Below are 19,750 nucleotides of genomic sequence, written 5' to 3' on the forward strand. Positions count from 1 at the left end.
CCAAACACAACTTTCTGTGGGACTGAACGCCCTGTTTTCATTCTGCCCTTCACCTTGACTTCTGAGCATTTAAGCTCTTCAGAATACAGCCTGCTTTACACCCTCTGTTTCCATAAAACTTATCCTAACAGATGCCCATTGGGGTCTTTCAAATGATGTTCTAGTATAGAGTTTAGAAATAATCTTTCCCTATGCAGATGCCATTGATTCAACAGAGAGCAATCAGACTTCTCTGTTCCATTCTTCCACCTCCTGTACAGTGCTTCTTCCCTCTACTTCAGAATGTATTTCTTGGGCTTGGTGGCAAACTGGGATTTGGATTAGGACACATAATTTGTTTAGATCTGCATGACCCTTTCTTCTCAAAGGTACATCAGAATTCCAAGCAATCTTGTGCTTGCTTTTTTCTTTGTCTGGTTTTGTTTTTTGATGAAAGCTTCCCACCTGAAATGACAACTTTTGGTATAATCAGTGATATGAAGGTTGTGGTCAAGCTACTGGTCAGATGCTACAAAGGGGAAAGAAGAACATACTACACAACCCTTGGTATATTTGAATTCTGAACTAAGACAATTTAAAAACTAGACATAGTCACTATTTAATTTTCGATCTTACTTCCCCACCAGACCCGATATTATGGTCATTCTTGAGTTATACCCCATGAAACACCCACCTATGCCAAGAAAACAAAGTCTGAAATATAGAAAAGCCAACCTGTCTGACCTCAGTCCAAGTAGGAAAGCAGCACAATGGTGAAATCCATCAGTAACTGAACAACATAAGAATTGTATTTTTTTATTATTATCATTATTATTTTTTTTGTTTTAAATTTACTTCAGATGAGTGACTGGGGCATGAATGGAAACATTACTCTTCTTTCTGCTTATCCACAATTCAAAAAGAGAACTCAGAGAAGTTGCTCAGTTTCTTTCTTAGGAAACATGAATTTTCCAAATGTGCCCATTTATGCTCTGCTTGCACTGTATCTTGGGGGACATAAAGTGTGGTAGCGAGGCTGTACTTGCTTCTGTCACTAGGAATGACGTGTAAATCTGCCTTGGTAAAGAAGATGCAGCTGAACTTGCAACAAAACTCACCAGATGACTTTGTTTCCCTGGAAGAAGCTTCCCAAAATTTTTTCTTCCAAACAGGCATGACAAAATTTGAATAACAACTAATTAAACATCCTACTAGAAGCTGACAGGAGATGGAATGAGGACTTCCATGTATGGAAACATTTCTGTGTGTATTTCCATTCCCTCCTCCTGAATCTGTATCGCAGAGCACTATGCCATGAGAAAGAAAGAAACTCAGAGAAGCACCTACATGTGATTCTGACTTACCTTAAAAAAAAAAAAAAAAAAAGCTTCAGAATCTAACTAGCCCTGGCTGCAGACATAAATAAATACTTGAGTCTGAATAAACACTTTCTGAGCATCAGCACATCCCTTCAAGGCTCCAGTCCTAGATTTCTTTGAAGTGAAGCACTTGAGGGCAACATCCCCCATGCATTTGATGCTTTGACCTTGTGTTCAGATCTCTCCTCCAGCATGAAACACTTTTAGGTATTTGTAGTTGCAGAGAGAAATTTCAGCACCTCAGTGGGAATTGACACCTGCCTGGCTGAAAAGAGACACTGGGCTGCCCACGAGACACTCCAAGGGAACCAGAGCAAGTACCAGATCACCCCTGCCCCAGGATTTACTTCAAACAAAGTACAAGTGAACAGAGAAACTGGAACTCACCAAAAGAGGTTTGTTTTGGTTGGGTTTTTTTAAAAAACAAACTCTTTCCAGGCATTCATAGGATGCCTACCTGGTACCTATAGCGATGTGAAATCCTGAAGAATGCAGATGGCAATCTTGCTGGTTGCAATAGGAAGCTTGTAATACTCAGCCATCTACTTGACGAAGACAAATAGATGCTAAACATTTTACCACCCTGCATACACAGCACAATTATTTCCAGCTGCAGGACTATCATTAGGCTTTATTCCTCATACTATTAATCCCTTCAGAATTATAAAACATACTCCAAGAAAAATTTGAAAGATGAGGCTTTGTAAAGAAAAAAAAAAAAAACAACTTAAAAGTTTAACTGTTAGCCCCTATGGAAAATAGATCCTAGATTTCAGTTGCAATGCTACTCCAAAGGTAGCCATAAACAATGGGGAAACTGTTTATAGAGCAGATAGGCTTTGTCTATACCTACCAGTTACAGTAAGTTCAGGTGTTGCTTACAAAAACACAGGGTTAAGCAATCCTGAGCGCTAGGAACTTCAAAATAATGCCTTCCTTGAAATGCTGAACGTTAACTTTCCTCCACTTCACCTCCTGAAACAAACTGCCTTTGCCAGGTCCACTGTCCTTGTTGAAAGCTATTTGTCATATTGAACAGAGGTTCCTGGAAAAAAAACCTGCTGAGAGCAGAGGTCTAGAATGCCAATCTGATTTTTTTAACAACTCACAGTCACACTGAAGTTTTACAAAAACAAATGACCTGCTTATTTTTCCTAGATACGTGCAAGAAGCACAGTAGAAAATACAGCATCAATACTGAAAGCACTTCCCTGACAAAAAAATCACAGAGCACTTCATATTTTCCAGTACTAGTAAAGAAAGTTCAGTAATTAATGATACAAAACCCACCAAAGGTAAGATTTGAGATTCCTTAATTATCATATTGTGTTGGTGTATTGCTGAGTCCTCAGACTGTGGGTGAGCTTACACTCCAGGAGGCTAAAATACAAAAGCTTTGAGGGGGAACATCAGAGACAGGATCTGCAAATTCCGTGGTGGAGCTGAAGAACGCTATCAACAAAAAACCCCAAATGAAGCTGCAGCCTGGAGCTCTACAGTCCCTACAGATCTTTCTCCAGAACCTGCGAGGGAGGGAGCTACCGGGAGAAACAGCGCAGCTATGCATTATGCCTAAATTTAAGGAAGGGATTCTCCTGCAGGTGTGCAGAACAGCTGCCTGCATGCCTGTGGAAGACCTCATTCAACCCCAGCCATCTGACTTCTCCACAGTGTTGTTTTTTCCAAGAAAAGTTATATTACTTCAGGAACACAAGCGATGGCCACTCCGCACTAGTGATTTTCCATGAGGGCATTGAACTGATGTCCCATTTATGTCTCCCCTGTTCAATAAGACTCCACGCTCGCTCACTCTGGCACAGCAGACAGATCTCGGAATACTGCGAGACCAATGTATTTTTTTGTTGTTGCCATAACAACTGTGCTGCTGGGCTGGACCTAAAGAAGCAGCTGGCTTCTCCACTGCCAGAACTCTGACAAGTACAGCCCTTGTTTTTTCCCTGCCTTCTAAACATGTTGCCTATATACCAAGATTTTAGTTGCTTTATTTTAAGAGAATTATGAACTGCACCCAAGAATCCCACCATTTCTGCTTCCCAAGAATCATTTCTCTCATGAGGCAGGCAGCAGAAATAACACAAACACATATTCCTCTAGCAATTCACATGATCCTAAGCATGCGGAAAATCTCATTTCCAAGTGAAGGTGGGTATGAACTGCTGGCATTAGTACACTATGCATAGCTCAGTGAAAGGGTGGAAAATGCAGCTAAAGCGAAGGAAAGCTTTTACAGGATACCAGTCATGCCAAACAAAAATCTGAAATGTTGTGCTCTACTCTCTTAAAAGAAAATCAGGCAAGTTTTCAAATTAAGAATTTGAAAATAATACTAAGAAACTGTTTCTGTAAGAACAAACTTGATTGAGCATAAAATAGGCAAGGATAAGGGCAAGATTTTTTCATAAACACATCTGAGTTCTGCCACTGTCACCTCCTAGGCAGGGAGGCAACTACTCCATTTTGAAAATGTTATGTTCCTATCCAGTGCATCACTTGGCCAAAATTTCAAACGCAACTGACAGGAGAATAGAAAAAAACCAAACCCTTCACATTTTAGCTTTTTTTGCAGTCATTCATATTTTATACTGTCCTAAGTGTTACCATGGACATTAGAGGAATAAACAAAATGTACTGTGGTATCTTGGTATCACTTGTTTGATAAAAAACACTTGCAAGCTTCTGACAATTCTATTATTACCACTAATGGACACACATACAGAGACTGAAAAATAAACTAAAAATGAAGATTAACTAAGTTTCTAACTAGCTTTTAAGAGGAAGTCCAGTTTCCTACAGAAAGTATAGTTCTTTTCACATACAGTTCACACTGCTTACCATACTCAGCCCTTCCTCACCTTTGACTAATACTGCCATCTATCTAAGTTGTGTAAGTTACAAACCACCATCACTGCAAATACAGGGCATTTTGGAAAGCAATTTAAATGATCAGCAGTATTTATTGCACATCAGCTTCTCTCTTTTACCATTTACAAGGTGGACAGTAAAAGTAAACACGCATGAAGAAAAAAACATTCATGAGACACAAACTGGTTTAATTAAAAATGTAAAGGAAAACAATATGCAGGAATAAAAACTCCAGATACATAGCATTTATTAATTATGAAGCTGCTGCTGATCTTGGAAAAGCATTTGAAAATCCATGACCAAACATTCAGCCTTAAATTCAGAGGGAAAGGGAGGGAATGGCCACGGCCTACCAAGTCCTTCCACACTACTGCACATAAAACTGTACTACTTGATATATTTTTCCATGAACTTTTTGTGAAACTCTGATCGCAGGGTATCATTGACGAATCTTTTGTCCTTTTTTGTTTCGTCTATCCCCTTGGCACAGTTCTTGAAGACAACATCATCATCCCACCTGAAAACGGAAGTTTTTCATTTCAGTAAGCTTGTATGAAAATTAGGTGCAATATACAAAACCATGTAAATGGAGTTTGACCCTCTTACAGAGGAACTAGTCATTAGGATTGGATTTCAGTACTTAAGAGAAGATGATCTATTTTTCTACCCAAGCTACTTCCTACACATTTACGACAAGATCTGAGGAAGGAAGCAGCAATCAGCTACAGTGATAACTTTTTCCGACTCTGAAGAGCAAGAGTCAGCAAAGGGATGGGTGTCACTGAACAGACGGCACAGTACCTCCTTTTAACTTTGAAGTTTGCCTGAGGCTGTGCTGGCCCAGTAAGGTTCAGCAGTGGGTTACCACTCAGGATGTTCTCCATCCGAATTCTTTCTTCTTCAGCCTTTTGCTCTTGTTCCTGAGAACCAGAAATGGATATATTATTTTTCTAGGCCACTTTTCTCCTCTTGTTGGTAGAGATACACATTATTTAGCTTTGAACACTCACACAGATGGAGCTTGGATTCTTAGCTCAGACTGTTCAGCATGTTTGGCACTTTCATATGAGGAGAATAAGGATAGATGCAGAGATACTCTACAGAGCTTAACTTTGCTAATAAACTGTCAAACTAGCAAGACCCATGTTGGCTCTACTTAGCTCTGATGCACCATCAAATAGACAGGTAAATTCCAGCTTTACCTTATACATCTTTTATTAAAAACTCTATACACATTATAAGATTTTCTTTATCCTCATGAGAAAGGACAGTACACATCCTATAATAGTCACTAGATAAAAGAAACCACACAGCATGTTGAAACTTCTCTATTTTCAGCAGCTGTTTGGTTTTTACAATTACAACTTCCCTTAGGACCAATTTAAAAGAATATTGAGAATCACACACAGTGAAATGAACAGAGGATGTCATAAGACTATTTAAGAGTTTCAGTATTAAGAAGCAGACAGATTTTCTTGTCCTTGTACTGTCAAATGCATATAACTCAAGCCTAAGTGAAGCAATGCACTAAAAGCAACACAAAGTAATTTCACTGCCCACACTTCCAAGCTCTCTTAGCACATCTAGTGACTTAAATGTTTACAGACTTCAAAATTAATATTTAATATTAATTTTGCATATTTTTCCACAAGCTTTCAAAAATATTGCAGAGAGTGTTCTTTGATGAAAGAACTAGTAGGAAAAAAAAAGGAATTCCTTAAATTAGGATGACTAAGTAGGTTTCCTACTCTGAAGTATGGGCTGAAGACACCCTGATTAAAAAAATGATCTGAAGCCTCATTAGTACTGCAGGAGAATCCAACCATCGCTTTTAAAAATAATACAAACTAAAAACAAAGAGATCATAAGGTCAGGGTTTTTCTCAAGCTGGGGAAAAAAAAAAAAAAAAAAAAACCAACAAAAACCAAACTGCAGAAAATTATTTGCTGAGGACTTCTACAGGGTCCCAAGAGATGAAGCAGATTCCTTGCTGCTGGAGTTTACGAGGTTTAAATGCTAAACTTGATGCTGATGCTAGCCAGAGTTCTCTAGCTTCAAACAATTAATCAATACTAAGTTATCTATCATTATCTACAATTTACAATGTTTTTCCATTAAATTGATCAGGTATGTGAAATTTTGGATGGGTGCCCTATCCCTGGAAGTGTTTAGGGCCAGGCTGGATGGAGCTCTGAGCAACCTGGTCTAGTGGAAGGTGTCCATGCTTACAGCAAGGGGTTTGGAAGTAGATGACCTTTAATGTCCCTTCCAACCCAAACCATCCTGTGATTCTATGAAATTTGCTTTTAAAATACCTCAACTTTCTTAAGAACATGGATTTAATGTACACACAAATACCAGACGATGCAGGATCACTGGTAAAGATTTTACTTTTCAAAATCTACCCAAGTTTTAGTCATGAAAAACCACCTATCATTACACTGCTTCTCACAAATAGAATGTAGAACCAGCTACAATTAATTGCCAGTGGGATGGGAAAAGCTCTCCAAAAGGGCACATTGCTCAAAAACAAAGCACAATTTCAGGACAAGCTCTGTAATACCCTTACTAAAATATACGCCTCGGAAAAACTTGTTCTTTCCTGCTACTGTATCCATGGAGCTTTAACACAAACCACAACAATTAGGAGTTATTAACAAAAATCAGCTAAGGTTTTGAATTTTCAAACAGCTCTAAATCTAACACTTGCAGTCCAACTTCTGTTGTTATCACCCCAGTAAGTATGGAAACATGGAGAACAAAAATATTTGATATGGAACAGCAATATCCTCCCATATTAGAAATATAAACTCTAATTATACTTTTATCAGTGGATCAGAGACTAGAAAGATATGCAGCTGCTTCTGCACAGAATGCCAACCTTTGATTTACCATCTTCCTTCCCTGCAACATGGAATAGCAAAGAGCCATGAAATCCAATTTACTGCAGTCTGCTGCCATGTGTTCCCACCAGGAGTCCAGCAGCCCTCATATTATTGTACAGCACATGCATGCAGAGCACTGCTTTAAAACCAAACAAAATCTTGGATACTGGAACAAGCAAACACCCGGCACTGATCTTCAGGTACTTCCCAGGAGATGATCAGATACTGTTTATGACCATTAGCAAATTTACAGCTGGATGCAAGCATTAGAAGTTTTCTCTGTGTCATCCAAAACGAGGTGGGCTCTGCACCATTAACTTTAATCTCCTATACTCCATTAAAAGTGAGACCTTGAAAACAACAGGCCTGGGAAAAACACTGAGGGCAAATGAGAAGGCTACAAACCAAAAATTCCTAATGAAAAGAAGATAGCACTACTAAGACCCTTGTAAGAAATTAACAGTCCTCTGTTGAAAATTGGTTCTGTGGAGGGAACTTCCTCCAAGTTTATGTATGCAAACAGATGCAGCAGTTTCTCATTTTAGAGCTGGACTCCAGGTGAACTCTTCTGAAGGTGGCAGGCAGAGCATGGCACGGTCAAACTTCTTAAACATCAACTTCAGCCATGATCCAAAGTTACTGAATCTCTGCATCATGCATTATGTTACCTGAGGCAGATATCACTATTTTGGTTTGGGCTTCCGTGAGGCATGAAAATGCATCCACACACCACTGACATATAAAGAACTACAATGCACTCCACATACAGTGTTGTTTTAGTGGTCAAAAATTGACTGGAGTCAGCCAGCACCTTTCCAGGAGGAATTGCAGTTCCTCTTCCCTCCCTTTCCACGTTTCAGATTTTGATCTCATCAGTTCCTACAAAGCTGATTCCAGCACTCTCCACCATGCATGAAGAGAAGCAAAAAGCACTCAGTCATTTGAATGACAAATATTCAGAATCACTAGAGAAAGACAAAGCCAATATTAACAACCATAAAAAATATGCATACAGTACTCCAATGTACTTCCTACACATAGATGTACATTCTAATTTTCTATACTAAGATTTTTAAAAGGCTTGTTACACATCATCCTAACTTTTATTGGCTTTGACATAACCCACGTAATATCCTTCAGCCTCAATCAGCCTGATATAGTTCAATTTCTGATAACAAAGAAAAGCATTAAGTGATAAAATGTGGTGAAAAATCAAAGCTGAAATAACATGTTTAAGAAGTGCTATACTACAATCACTGGTGTAAGACTGAAAGAGAGATTTAGCTCTGGGTTAAGGTACCAACAGCTGGACATGGTCCCACAGGCTCCTGAGCTCACATCTTGGCAGAGACCTAGAGGATACAACAGGGAGCCAAGACAGCTCATGTGCTCCCACTGAATTACGACACAGGAGACAACCATGCTCCAGGCTCTACAGGCTGCATCTCCACTGCACCACCATGCAGGCTAGGATACACAACTTGTACATTGGCCCCAACAAGTTGGCATTTCAGGCTCAATTGAATTCTGTCTACAGCTGATTATTGCTAGCAAAGAAATTGCACTGACTTGAGTCAACTACAGTTGCAGAGGACTGGAAAGTGGCAGATAAACTAAGTGGTAGAGGCAATCTTGGGAATTTCTTTCCTTGGCATATCTGTTTCTGACTGCAAAGGAAAGAAAAACATTGTTCCTGTGTTTATTTTGAGCTTAGTTTCTACCCTCAGCACAAAGCAAGATTACTTTTACAGAAAGTGCTGAAATTCCCCAAATGACTCCATTGTATTAATTATCCTACTCAGCTTTTATAGATGTTGAGCAGCTGAAAGAAAACCTGAAATACCCACATTTTATTGAAGGCTGAAAAAAGTTTAAAAAAAAAATTGCATAACCTAAGTGAAATATCTACCAAGACTCATTTACTGATGTTTTACTTGAAAGCCTGTGATATGGCTAAAACAGGGGGCAGAGCTAAGATTTACTCTAATCACAGGTAAAATATCATATTCAGTTATAGAGACACCTGGTGAAATAAAACTGTTATGAAAACAAATCAAAAACTTGAAGTCTGCTCTCAGCTAAGCAAAGAAGGACTGGATATTAAAACAGGTTTGCCAGAACTGCAACATACATTCAGCTGCTGACTGGCTTGATGTTTCTTCTTAATTATTACCATTTATTTTCTAAAGAACTAAAACTGAAAAACAAGAGCACTGTAAAGCCTAATTCAGAATATTGAAATGTTTCCTGAAACCCACCCATGGACGGTTAACACAGACACCAATTTAGTGTTTCTACAGTTTTATACAGACCTGGAATTATTCCACAGAAATGGCTTTCAAAACTAGAATTTCCTGGTCACCTTAGTGTCTACTAGAAACAATCTGAAATTATAGTTGTAGAGGAAATGTCAGGAGGGCTCCCACACTCAAAGAATTTTTTAAAAACATTCATAGTACTTATTTAATGATTCTACATAACTTCAGGGAACTTAAGCATTTTGAGAAGTCAATAAGCTTTGAAAGGAACTGTTTATTTGGCTGACAAACTATTAGAACCTCTTAATATTAATATTGTCAAAATTAGATTTATGGAAATTGGTGTTACCCATAAGTGAAGTTAACAGAGAACAAGACGCTTCATAAAAAGCAGATTCTCCTATTTTGTTTTTAACTGTTGTTTCACCACTGATGCATTTGGAAAGAAGCTGTTCTCCTTTAATGGCAACTTAAATAATGGACACCGAAGTGATGAGTGAAGACTATTACCAAAAATATAGTTTACTCTAAATGAAGTCTCAAAAGTAATTGGGCTAACATTTTAATAAATTAAAATAACCGAAGTGTCAGGGGAAAATCTACATATGGCACAGGTTTTGGTTGTATTACAGTGGTAATAATCTGGTTAAGACCCTGGGATGTTCCAAGATATGTCAAGAAGAGGAACATTAATCTGCCTGTATAACAATGGCATTTGAGAATGGTGATCAGTGTGGAGAGAGCAGTCCAGTGCAGCACTGGACATCACAAACCCTGCTGCTGGGGTAAGGAGAACATCCAAGAAGGTAACACATTATACCTGGAAGAGACAGCAAAACAAAACAAGTGCTATCCCAAATACTTCATGGCTTTTAGCACCCTCTAGCGACAAAATTCAAATTACATGGCGATTATGATGCTCCTACTTTCTGCACATGATAAAAGAAGCAGGGACTCGATTATCTGAGCTGCAATTTACTAACCATTATTTTCCTAATGCAAGATTTCTACACTGAAATGTGACAAGCTACACTGTTTAATCTTGATGCATAATTTCAATTATCAAGCAAAGTGGAAAATCCACACAGACCTAAGTTTTCATTTTAAGCACTGTGCAAGGACAGCTGAGATCAAAATCTTTCCTACACATGGCTACGCTTAATTTGTAGTTTAGTACATTTCACACAGGAATACATGGTCGAATTGTTGACAATGTTTTTAAGTAATTTTTACCATGTTGTTACTGCAAGAGACAATTTCACTGCTTCATGATGTGTCTCAAATGCCTAGATAAAGAGACAAGAGATACTTTCAGACATCTTTAATGCACAAGACCTCACAGGCCAGATGGGCAACCAAGTAGCAACAGTCTTCTGCAGTACAATTTCTGCAAGGAAGCAGAAGGGTAGAGCTTTTAGCCTAGCATACAATTTAAGTGCAAAACTGCAGAGCTCACTGGTTTTACAGGCCTTGTTGATTCTAAAGGTGAATTTTCATATTGTTAGGCAAGAACGGGCTCGCAAGTAGAATGCTGCCAACAGCAGTTAAAATATTATCCTCTCCTAGCTGTTCCTAGGGTCCGCTGGAAGCTTTGAACTATGAATGCGTATGTTAAGCTCCAGGAAAGGTTACAAGTACTTCAGGGGCACTAAAGTATTACATTGTCAGAGCAGCCTTTGATTAGCCTCCTGATCAGCATTTAATGTGTTTATTTAGCATTATCTAAAAAAATACCTCTGATTAGTTTACACACAGGTGACAGGTGGCTTGGTTTTCTGACATACTTTTATTTGGTTTGGGATTTTTGTTTTGTTTCACACTAACGGAGAGTATACTTAGAAAAACATACAAAATTACTCCAGATGAAGGAACCAATGTTTCACAAAAGTACTAAAATTATTTAAGCCCTACTCAAAAAGAGAAAGCCCTTACTAAAAGCAGATGAGGGAATGCTGCACATATCCACTACTTCTGCTGCCCCATCAGAGGACAGTGTTTCAGCAGTGCAGATGAAACACCTGGGTTCTAAACTCTGTTGCAATACAATGTTAGAACCAGTATCCAATACAAACCTAAAATCTGGTAAATTGGCAACACAGACCACTCCCAGAAACCAGTCCAAACTCCTAGTCCCTAGAAGTCCAATCAATAGCTAGGAATTTTGTTAATGCACTCCATCTCAACAATCTCTCTTACACCAAGGATGTAATAGCACTGCCAGCATAGGATTTAATCCCACTCACAGGAAAACATCTGTAACTACAGGGAATTTCCTCCCCTTTACAGAACACGTTATTTCTGTCTGTAGAGAGGAATATTATAGAGAGGTATGAAAGCTACATGTGAATTGAGTTTCCCAGTTCTGAAAAGATTGCTGTATTGGTATTTGGTTCTGCAGAGATATTTTTCAAACTAATTTGCCTGTGTATAATCACATGAAAATAGTTCTGGTCTTACAGTTCAAACTGGTGCTCCTTGCAACATAGCACCAAAGCTGTGAAATGACAACTACTGTATAAAACCTGCAGCCACAAGAAGCAGCACCAAAAAGCACACATCTTTATTTCATAAATAAAATTAATATTTCTTGTAAAAGCTAGTTAACAAACTAAATTACACTGGACTGCATGCAGGTCACTAATGCCACTATATCCTTTGGCGTGACAGCTGAGTGCAGGGGACTTGCACATGAAATCAAGATTATCTTGACTCACTGCCCATATAAAGTGTAGGAAAAGTGAATAAAGTGTTTCAGTGAGTAAAACATTCAGTACACCTTATAAAGAAAAAAAGTCTTAGTAATTATTAGACAGAAGAACAAATCCACCATACCTGAGAGGAGGTTTGAACAGCACTTTGTCTTCCAGTCCTCAGTCATCCCAAGTACTTAAGGCATACTGGTTTTAATAGACACCATTTCAAGTAAAAACCAGGTGTTTTTTAATGTGTGAGATTTTACCTTTCGAGCTTGTTCTTCAGCTCGCTCTTTCTTGATTTTTTCCAGTTCAGCCAGAAGAGCTGCAGTGTCATCATCATCACTGTCTTCCAAGTCCTCGTCTTCATCATCTTCCTAATAGTAACAAATGGAAGGCAAGAATCAGCCTGCTCATTTAATTTAATAAAAAACAGCCCTGCACTGCCCAGCTAAGGCTACAATTTGCAGCTGACTGATTTCTGAATCTGTTGCTACTTGGGTAGCAACAAATACAATACAAATAGGGGTTTTGCTCTTTTTTAGTAAAGTAAAGAGAAAAATATGTTTGTACTTTTGGGATGACTGCAATTAAAAATGCTCTGTAACTGACAGACTCTAGAGAATGGCTGTTCCCAAATCACTCTCCAATCATTGTGATACAAGTCATTCTTTGTGCCTGATTACCCTGTCCAGAACTGCTGGGACCAAATACCACAGGATTAAAAAACACAGAGCTTATTGTCAAGCCTTTGACTTAACTCCTAGACGTCAGCAATAAGAAGCATAGTCAAAGGCAAGCATTTGCTGCTCATGCAGACAGTCATTTCCAGGTATCTCAACAGTTCCACCCTTGAGGAATTCTTAGTAAGCCAGTGGTAATTCCCCATACTGTAAGTGGTATTTTCAGTTTTCTAGATTTTTTGTGCTTTCCAAGAATACCATTACAGCATGGACCAGAATCCTCTGAACTACTCTAGACTTTCACCACAGTACGGAAGCTGTAAAAGGAAAATATGCTGGAACCACTCTGAAATCTTTAGACAACCTAGAAGGTACTGCATTCACAGCAAATCCTCAAGGCAGGTAATGAAAGGAAGGAAGACAGAAAAGAATATACATACATCAGTAAGAGGATCATCTGCATCAAGATTTGCCGCAGGAATCTGGTCTAGCCGAGGCTTCTTAGACACAGAAGATGATGTTGTATGTTCTGTGGTGTAAGAGTTAAAAGTGTCTAGGTCACTTCATTTAACAGCATCTGATTTTTGTCAGAAAGCAAAAATCCTCACAATTTGTCTTGCATTAGAGTAAGAGAAACAAGCTTATGCCTACTTTTCCCTACTTCTCAATCTTAATGCCCATGTTAATTCCTCCCCCTAGGAAGCCTCAAGAGCAGCAATAACATCCCAAACTTACAGTTTAGCCTCCAGAAGTTTTTTGAAGTCCTTATTATTTCAAGCAGAAAAAAACCAGAAAAAGCAGAAAAAAACAGATGTGGAGAAATATTCTTACTATATATATCCAACTCGAGGGTTCCCATTTCGGATGATCCCAAAGCATTACTGTTGGCTAGTTTGGTCCAAACCACATCTACTTTCTTTGTGAATTTGAAAGTCATGCAATTGTTTCACACCTAAACCTTAAGTACGAGAGGCTGTACCTTAATACTAAAGATAAGTATTTCTCAAAAAGCTCTTTGATTTTGTTATTACTTCACCATATCTGAAAAGAATAGCATACTTTCAAACAGATTGTTACACTGGTGCTGTAACAGCAGAATATAACAGTCATTACCCTTTCTTCCCCTCTGGCTTGTACAAGTACAAAAAAAAGCCCTTTATTAGCTGCACACCTTTGTTGCCAGTTCATTACAGTTATACTGTAACAGCTGGGCATGCTTTTCTACTGGCTGGCCTAGAGATTTCTGCTAGCATGAAGCCAGCATGAAAGCCGGTGCACGCTCCTTTGCAGGTCAACAGTTCTGAATTATCAGGCCAATACCCTAAATTCTACTCTCATGACATGCTGTCTGCAACTGCAAACTTTCTACAACAACGAATTTCATGCAAGAGCAATGTTTCACAAAGGCATTCAGATTTCTGTTTCTTGGTTTTTTACCTCTGGTTGGTCTGTCTCTGTTCTTTTCTCTTGCTGCAACTCGTTCTCTCTCCTCCAGCTCCCTTCTGAAATCACGGTTACGCACCTCCTCGGGAGCATCCTGAGTGGTCTGCCTAAAACAACAAATGGGGAAAAAGCCTGAGGATTGACGGCCTGCAGCTGGGGACAATTTTTTCATGGAGGCCAGTAAATCCTGGGTGAACAGGTAAGGATAGGGAACAAGAACTGGGTTCCATGTAAACGTATATTTATTCTCTCTTCAGCAGAGCCCACCTGTGAACGAATGAATTGCACACACATATCTGCTCTGCCACATGCTTGTGCTCCTGCTGGTGGCTCTTGAATGAATAAAAAGATCCTACTTAAACTCCTACAAAACAGGTGGCGACATCTGTCTGTATTTCACTGTGTTGAAATATTCTGTTCTCCAGTGGTCCAACCCCAGTGTCCCAGTAGACATCCACAAACATCATGGTCTCCTTCCTTCATTGTTTCACCACCCGAAGTTGCTGCTGCAAACCCAGTCTCTAAGGCTTACAGACAAGACCAAGACTGGAACATCATTTTCATAAACCTTTTCTTCTCCATGAGCCCAGACCACGACCATTAATAAAAAAGTTGGGAGAACAGGCAAAACACCTTGCAAATACATGGTCACCACTCTTTCATATAACAACACACCAGCAAAAAGCAATGAACTATATGTATCTGAGCCACATTAAGTTCCATCTAGAGGCTGCTGAAATTTTTGTGGCTATCTCGAAAAGAACTAGTGAATAGAGAGAAGCAGCAATTGCTTTTACCTCTCTGTGAACCCAGGGCTGGAAGTAAGAGTGCCTGGAAGAAACTCAGACTTGAGCCATTATAAGCACATTGTATGCACAGCCTGTCTTTACAATGAAGCATTTTATTTCTTTGGTAATTAACAACCTGAACTTGGAATCCTTGCTAGAGCTGAAAAATCTCCCCAAACCCTGTGCCATGCAGACAAATGCTGAATGGGACTGAAACACTGGACTTTTCCTGCAGTGATGCAGTCCTGGCAATCTAATAAAGACAATTTTATTAGGTATTTGGGAAGAAGAACAGAAGACACTTGATGCTCCCTCTCTCTGTCCCTCTCACACAAAAGGAGGGATTTGTTAAAACATGCATTGTATATTCCCACACATACCTGTCTCCAGACTTCTTCCAAAGCAACAGACTGGTGTTCCAAACACCACATTTTTTTACAAAACAAACCACCAGCGACTTTCCCCATAACAGCAAAATGCATTTGACAACACTTTTTGTGTTGTTTTGGCATTGTCCACAACACTCAGCTCCTTTATAAATACATATTCTTGAAAACCAAAGGGGCAGAAGGGAAGAGGTGACAGGGTAAATAGCCACACAAAAAAAGTGTAAAAGTAAAACCTTAAAAGTAATTTCACTGACAAGAGTCACGTTGATTAGATAGAATGAGCATTTTTAGATTGATACATTTAATTGAAATTCTGTCATACTGATGCCAGATTTTATTTACTCTTTCAGAAAGATAAAAATTTAATCTGCATTTCAAACATAGGAAAATATTCCTAAGATCCCATTATCTTTCTCATTGGTCAAAGAAATTTCTTCTCCTGAGTAAACCACCTGCAGCTGCAGTTTAACGTCAGCTCTTCCAACAGATCCCACTACCTGAGTGCTATTCCATGGCTCCCCTGCTCCCTCTTAATGCCCTTACCAAGTGGTCCTTTGCCAAAAACATGATGTGGTTTTCCTGCTTTTAGGATGTGCTTAACTTCACTTCTCTCATCCCATCTTGCTCTCCAAGTGACAGTACTCCCTGTGGCTCAGCCCCAATGTCAACTTACTTCCCACTTCACTGCTCAAGATGTTCAGTCTCCAATGCTCATCTTCTGATAACTCATGTGCATAAACAGCAACAAATTATCACTAAAATTAAACCTCCCCAAATAACCTGCAATGCATTTGAGCTCCTAGCTCAGCTTTTGAGACTTTCACTTTTAGCCCACTAGTTCAGCACTGCTGCACAATCTTGGGACCTCGCTTAGTGTCCAGCACATCAACAAGTATTGAGAAAATTTTAGAGTACCGCTCATAACAAATAGTCATTTCCAGCCTGCTTTGCCCTGACACTCAAAAAATGATACTAACCTGTATTTGATTTTAGTATGAGAAGGAAGATCCCTGCTAGAATATTGTTTGGATAGCTGGCTTAAGTCTCCTTCACCTTTTCCTCTTCCTCCTCTTGCAGGTTCAAACGTTGGCCTTGCTGCTGTCGTCATCTTCACTCCTACAGAATCAAGGAATAAAACAAGTTGTTACTACAACTTCCAGTGCAAGACAATCATCAGGACCTACTTTGCTCCTGGAACTGTGGAAGCAGTGACAAGTCCCACTACAGTATACCAGCTGTCACTCAGCTCATGATCCTCAACATTTAAGTAGTGTTTTATTGACAGAATCTATTCAGGTTTCAAAACAGAGTCTTTTCCAATATGCTTGAAAGATGATACACGGACTCTAAGTTAAATATGAAGCTACACTTGTAAAGTAAATAACATCAGACAGGAACTGACCTCCCATCCTTAAAGCAAGCAGTACAGTCTTGGAACTAAACTCTTCCCCCTCCTGAAAAACTGCAGTGAAAAATGACTGCCTACTGGGATGACCCCTTCATTATTCCCCAGACCACCACCAAAAATGCTGGCTCACAGAGACTACAGCGTGCCTAGGATGGTGCCAATCATTAACCACTGATGAACATCAGGCAACATAAACATAGTGCAAGAAAAAAAGCTTCAATACATGGAGAAGTTGTCACCAGCCCTCCCCTAGAAACTGCAGGAACCCAGCATGTCCCAAAAACCAAACCAGATCCTAGCTCTAGTCCAAATTTCTACTCTCAGTTCTTCTGTGCAAAGAATGAAACAGGCTCCAACCAGCCCAGCCACACAGACACCCTGTGAGCACACGCTGTGTCCAGCACTGCCTGACAGGACTGGAGACCCTGCACACCACTGTGCCAGCCAGGAGATGGATCATAAGTGCCACAAAACACTGCGTGGCTCCACCAGGACATGAGGGAACAACATGAAGCTCCGGCAGAGGAGGTTTAGGTTGGGTATCAGGAAAGAGTTCTTCCCCCAGAGGGTGTTTGGGCACAGGAACAGGCTCCCTAGGGCAGTAGTCACAGCACCAGTCTGATGGAGTTCAAGAAGCATTTGGACAATGCTGTCAGGCACATGGTGTGACTCTTGGGGTGTCCTGTGCAGGGTCAGGAGCTGGACTTTGATGATCCTTGTGTGTCCCTTCCAATTCAAGATATTCTATAATTTTGTGACCTTAAATCTACTGTCTGAAATGATCCTCATTCCTGCTTCACCAAGGCACACATATCCATTAGTCACAGCCTAAAGATATTTAGGACAGGGGAGAGAGCCCTACAGAGACATATAAAGCTATCAGTCCTACCAGCCAGAAGGCTGAATGTTGAAAGGTGACAAGAGAATTTATTAGAAATATTAAAAAGCAAAATAAAAACCCATGACATCTTTTCATACAGCTTTGTGGTACACAAACCAAAGTTATTTATGTTCTGCTTACTTTGTTAGTCACTTTGAATGAGAGCACAAAATACCCAGCTTCAGCATCAAAGTGATAATATAATGCGTGGCTCAAAGTAACATCTCATCAGGCAGAACAGCTACTGCCACTGAACTACTACTCAAAACCCAAAATTAACAGAAGGAAACACCTTTAAAAATAAGTGAGACTGTAACTAGCCTTGTCTTGTTAACTGAGGGCAGCTGACACTTTTCAGTGATGCTGTACAATTCAGCTGAAGCTCAGCGAACCATTTTAGCTCTCTTGGCAAACATTCTGCCAGACTCATGATCCAAGAAAGTCACCTGTCCCCATAACTTATCTGTGCTAATTACATGTAACAGGGGGGTCCCTGAAATCAGGTGAAGAACAAGATCTGGGGTGGCTGTAGTAGTTTCAGGAAGCATTAACAAATTGTCTGGAAAGCCCTCCTGCTTCTCTTAGGCTGCAGAATCAAACAAGTTGGAAAAGACCTCTGAGATTGCTCAGTCCAACCTGTGACTGAACATAGCCTTGTCAACTAGACCGGGGCACTAAGTGCCAAAATCTAGTCTTTCCTTAAACACCTCGAGGGACAGTAACTCCACTATCTCCTTGGGCAGCTCATTCCAATGTCCAATCACCATTGCGGTGAAGAAATTCTTCCTAATGTCCAACCTAAACCCCCACTGGAACTTCAGGTCACTTCCTCTTGTCCTGGGAGAAGAAGCCGACCCCCAGGTGGCTCCAACCTCATTTCAAGCAGTTGTAGAAAGCGATAAGGTTCCCCTGAGCCTCCTCTTCTCCAGGCTAAACCAGCTGCCTCAGCCGCTCCTCACAGGACTGCCAGTCTGTACTCAGCTTGGCCTTCAAGGACCCAGACTCAACCTGAAACCGCTCAGGGTTCAGAAATACCTGAAGAAGCCTCTTTAGCGCTACCAGGAGCTTTCGGCCAAGAGGGAGTGAGCGAGTTCGGCCTGCAGCTAAAATGCCTTGGCCTTGCCGGGCTGCGGCCTTACGGGGGGGATCCGAATCGCAGCGTCAGGCCCAGCCGCAGCCCTCGCCGCGCCCGCCTCTCCCCCCGCCACCCTCTGCCCCAGGGCCGCCCCTCCGCCTTCAGGGCCCTCCCGCAGCTTCCCTGCCCTTTTCGGGGGCACTCACAGCGCGGCCTCCTCCGCCCTGCGCAGCCGGGCCCTACACCGCCACCATAGTTCCGCCAGGCACCCACAATGCAGCGCGGCGGGCCATAGACACGGGGGCGCAGACCATAGAGAGGGGCGCGAGCGTGTCCGCCATGATGGCGCCGCGGCGGAAGTGCGCGCAGGGGTGGCCGTTGCCTCGGTAGCGATGGCGGCTGCGCTGCGGGGCTCAGAGCCGGGAGGGATGGGGTTAAGGAGGGAGGGAGGATTGGGAGCCTTGGCAGGTAATAGGGGAGGATAGAGACAATGGCAGGCGGAGGAAAAGGGAGTACCTTGGGCTTTCTCTTTATTCGGGGGTGTGTATGTGTATTAGGAACACCAGCCTAAGTCTGACTATAGGGCAGCAGCTGACGTCTGACTTGTCCCTGCCCTCCTTGCAAAGAAGTCCTTTACGTGGTGTAGATGTTTATACAGTAGATTCAGGTTGGCTCTAAGGAAGACATCTTTTACAGTGACGGTGTTAAGGCGCTGGAACGGGGCGCACAGAGAAGCTGAGGATGCTCCATCCCTGGAAGCGTTCCGGGCCAGGCCGGATGGGGCTTTGAGCAGTTGGATCTAGTGGAAGATGTCCCTGCTCATGACAAGGGGCTTAGAACTAGATTTTCTTTAAGGTCCCTTGCAACCCAAACCCTTCCAACCCAAACTGTTCTGTGATTCTGTAATCATTGCTGTCTATGTAAAGAAGCCAAAACTCGAACGACGATCACTAAGGAATTTAATTCCCCCTCTTAAAATGCAGCTCCTTGTGTTTATTGCTCCTTTT

At 40.9% G+C, this 19,750-nt stretch overlaps 1 protein-coding gene across 2 annotated transcripts; it reads right to left on the reverse strand.

Moving 5' to 3' along the window:
• Positions 1–4,408: 4,408 nt before the first annotated feature.
• On the reverse strand, positions 4,409–19,100 carry CWC15 (CWC15 spliceosome associated protein homolog). 2 transcript variants are annotated; one of them, XM_040056269.2, is made up of 7 exons: positions 18,950–19,100; positions 16,358–16,496; positions 14,198–14,310; positions 13,201–13,289; positions 12,344–12,454; positions 5,043–5,161; positions 4,409–4,758 (listed from the first exon to the last, which is right to left on the reverse strand). In XM_040056269.2, exons 2-7 carry the CDS (start codon positions 16,486–16,488, stop codon positions 4,629–4,631), a joined length of 693 nt encoding a protein of 230 aa, XP_039912203.1. In that variant the 5' UTR covers positions 16,489–16,496; positions 18,950–19,100; the 3' UTR covers positions 4,409–4,628. The 2 variants fall into 2 exon arrangements, with proteins under 2 accessions (XP_039912203.1, XP_039912204.1); XM_040056270.2 differs by lacking the exon at positions 18,950–19,100 and adding an exon at positions 18,704–18,819.
• Between the last annotated feature and the right edge of the window lie 650 nt (positions 19,101–19,750).

Source organism: Hirundo rustica, chromosome 2 (genome assembly GCF_015227805.2).
Source record: "Hirundo rustica isolate bHirRus1 chromosome 2, bHirRus1.pri.v3, whole genome shotgun sequence".
NCBI lineage: Eukaryota > Metazoa > Chordata > Aves > Passeriformes > Hirundinidae > Hirundo > Hirundo rustica.

Bases quoted from the DNA above. Each gene is read 5' to 3' on its own strand.
- CWC15 (XM_040056269.2), bottom strand. From the start codon at position 16,488: ATGACGACAGCAGCAAGGCCAACGTTTGAACCTGCAAGAGGAGGAAGA. The intron at 5,162-12,343 runs GTAAAATCTCAC...TCTGGTTCTCAG, and splicing joins CTGAAGAACAAGCTCGAAAG to GAACAAGAGCAAAAGGCTGA. The intron at 4,759-5,042 runs GTACTGTGCCGT...TTCCGTTTTCAG, and splicing joins AACTTCAAAGTTAAAAGGAG to GTGGGATGATGATGTTGTCT.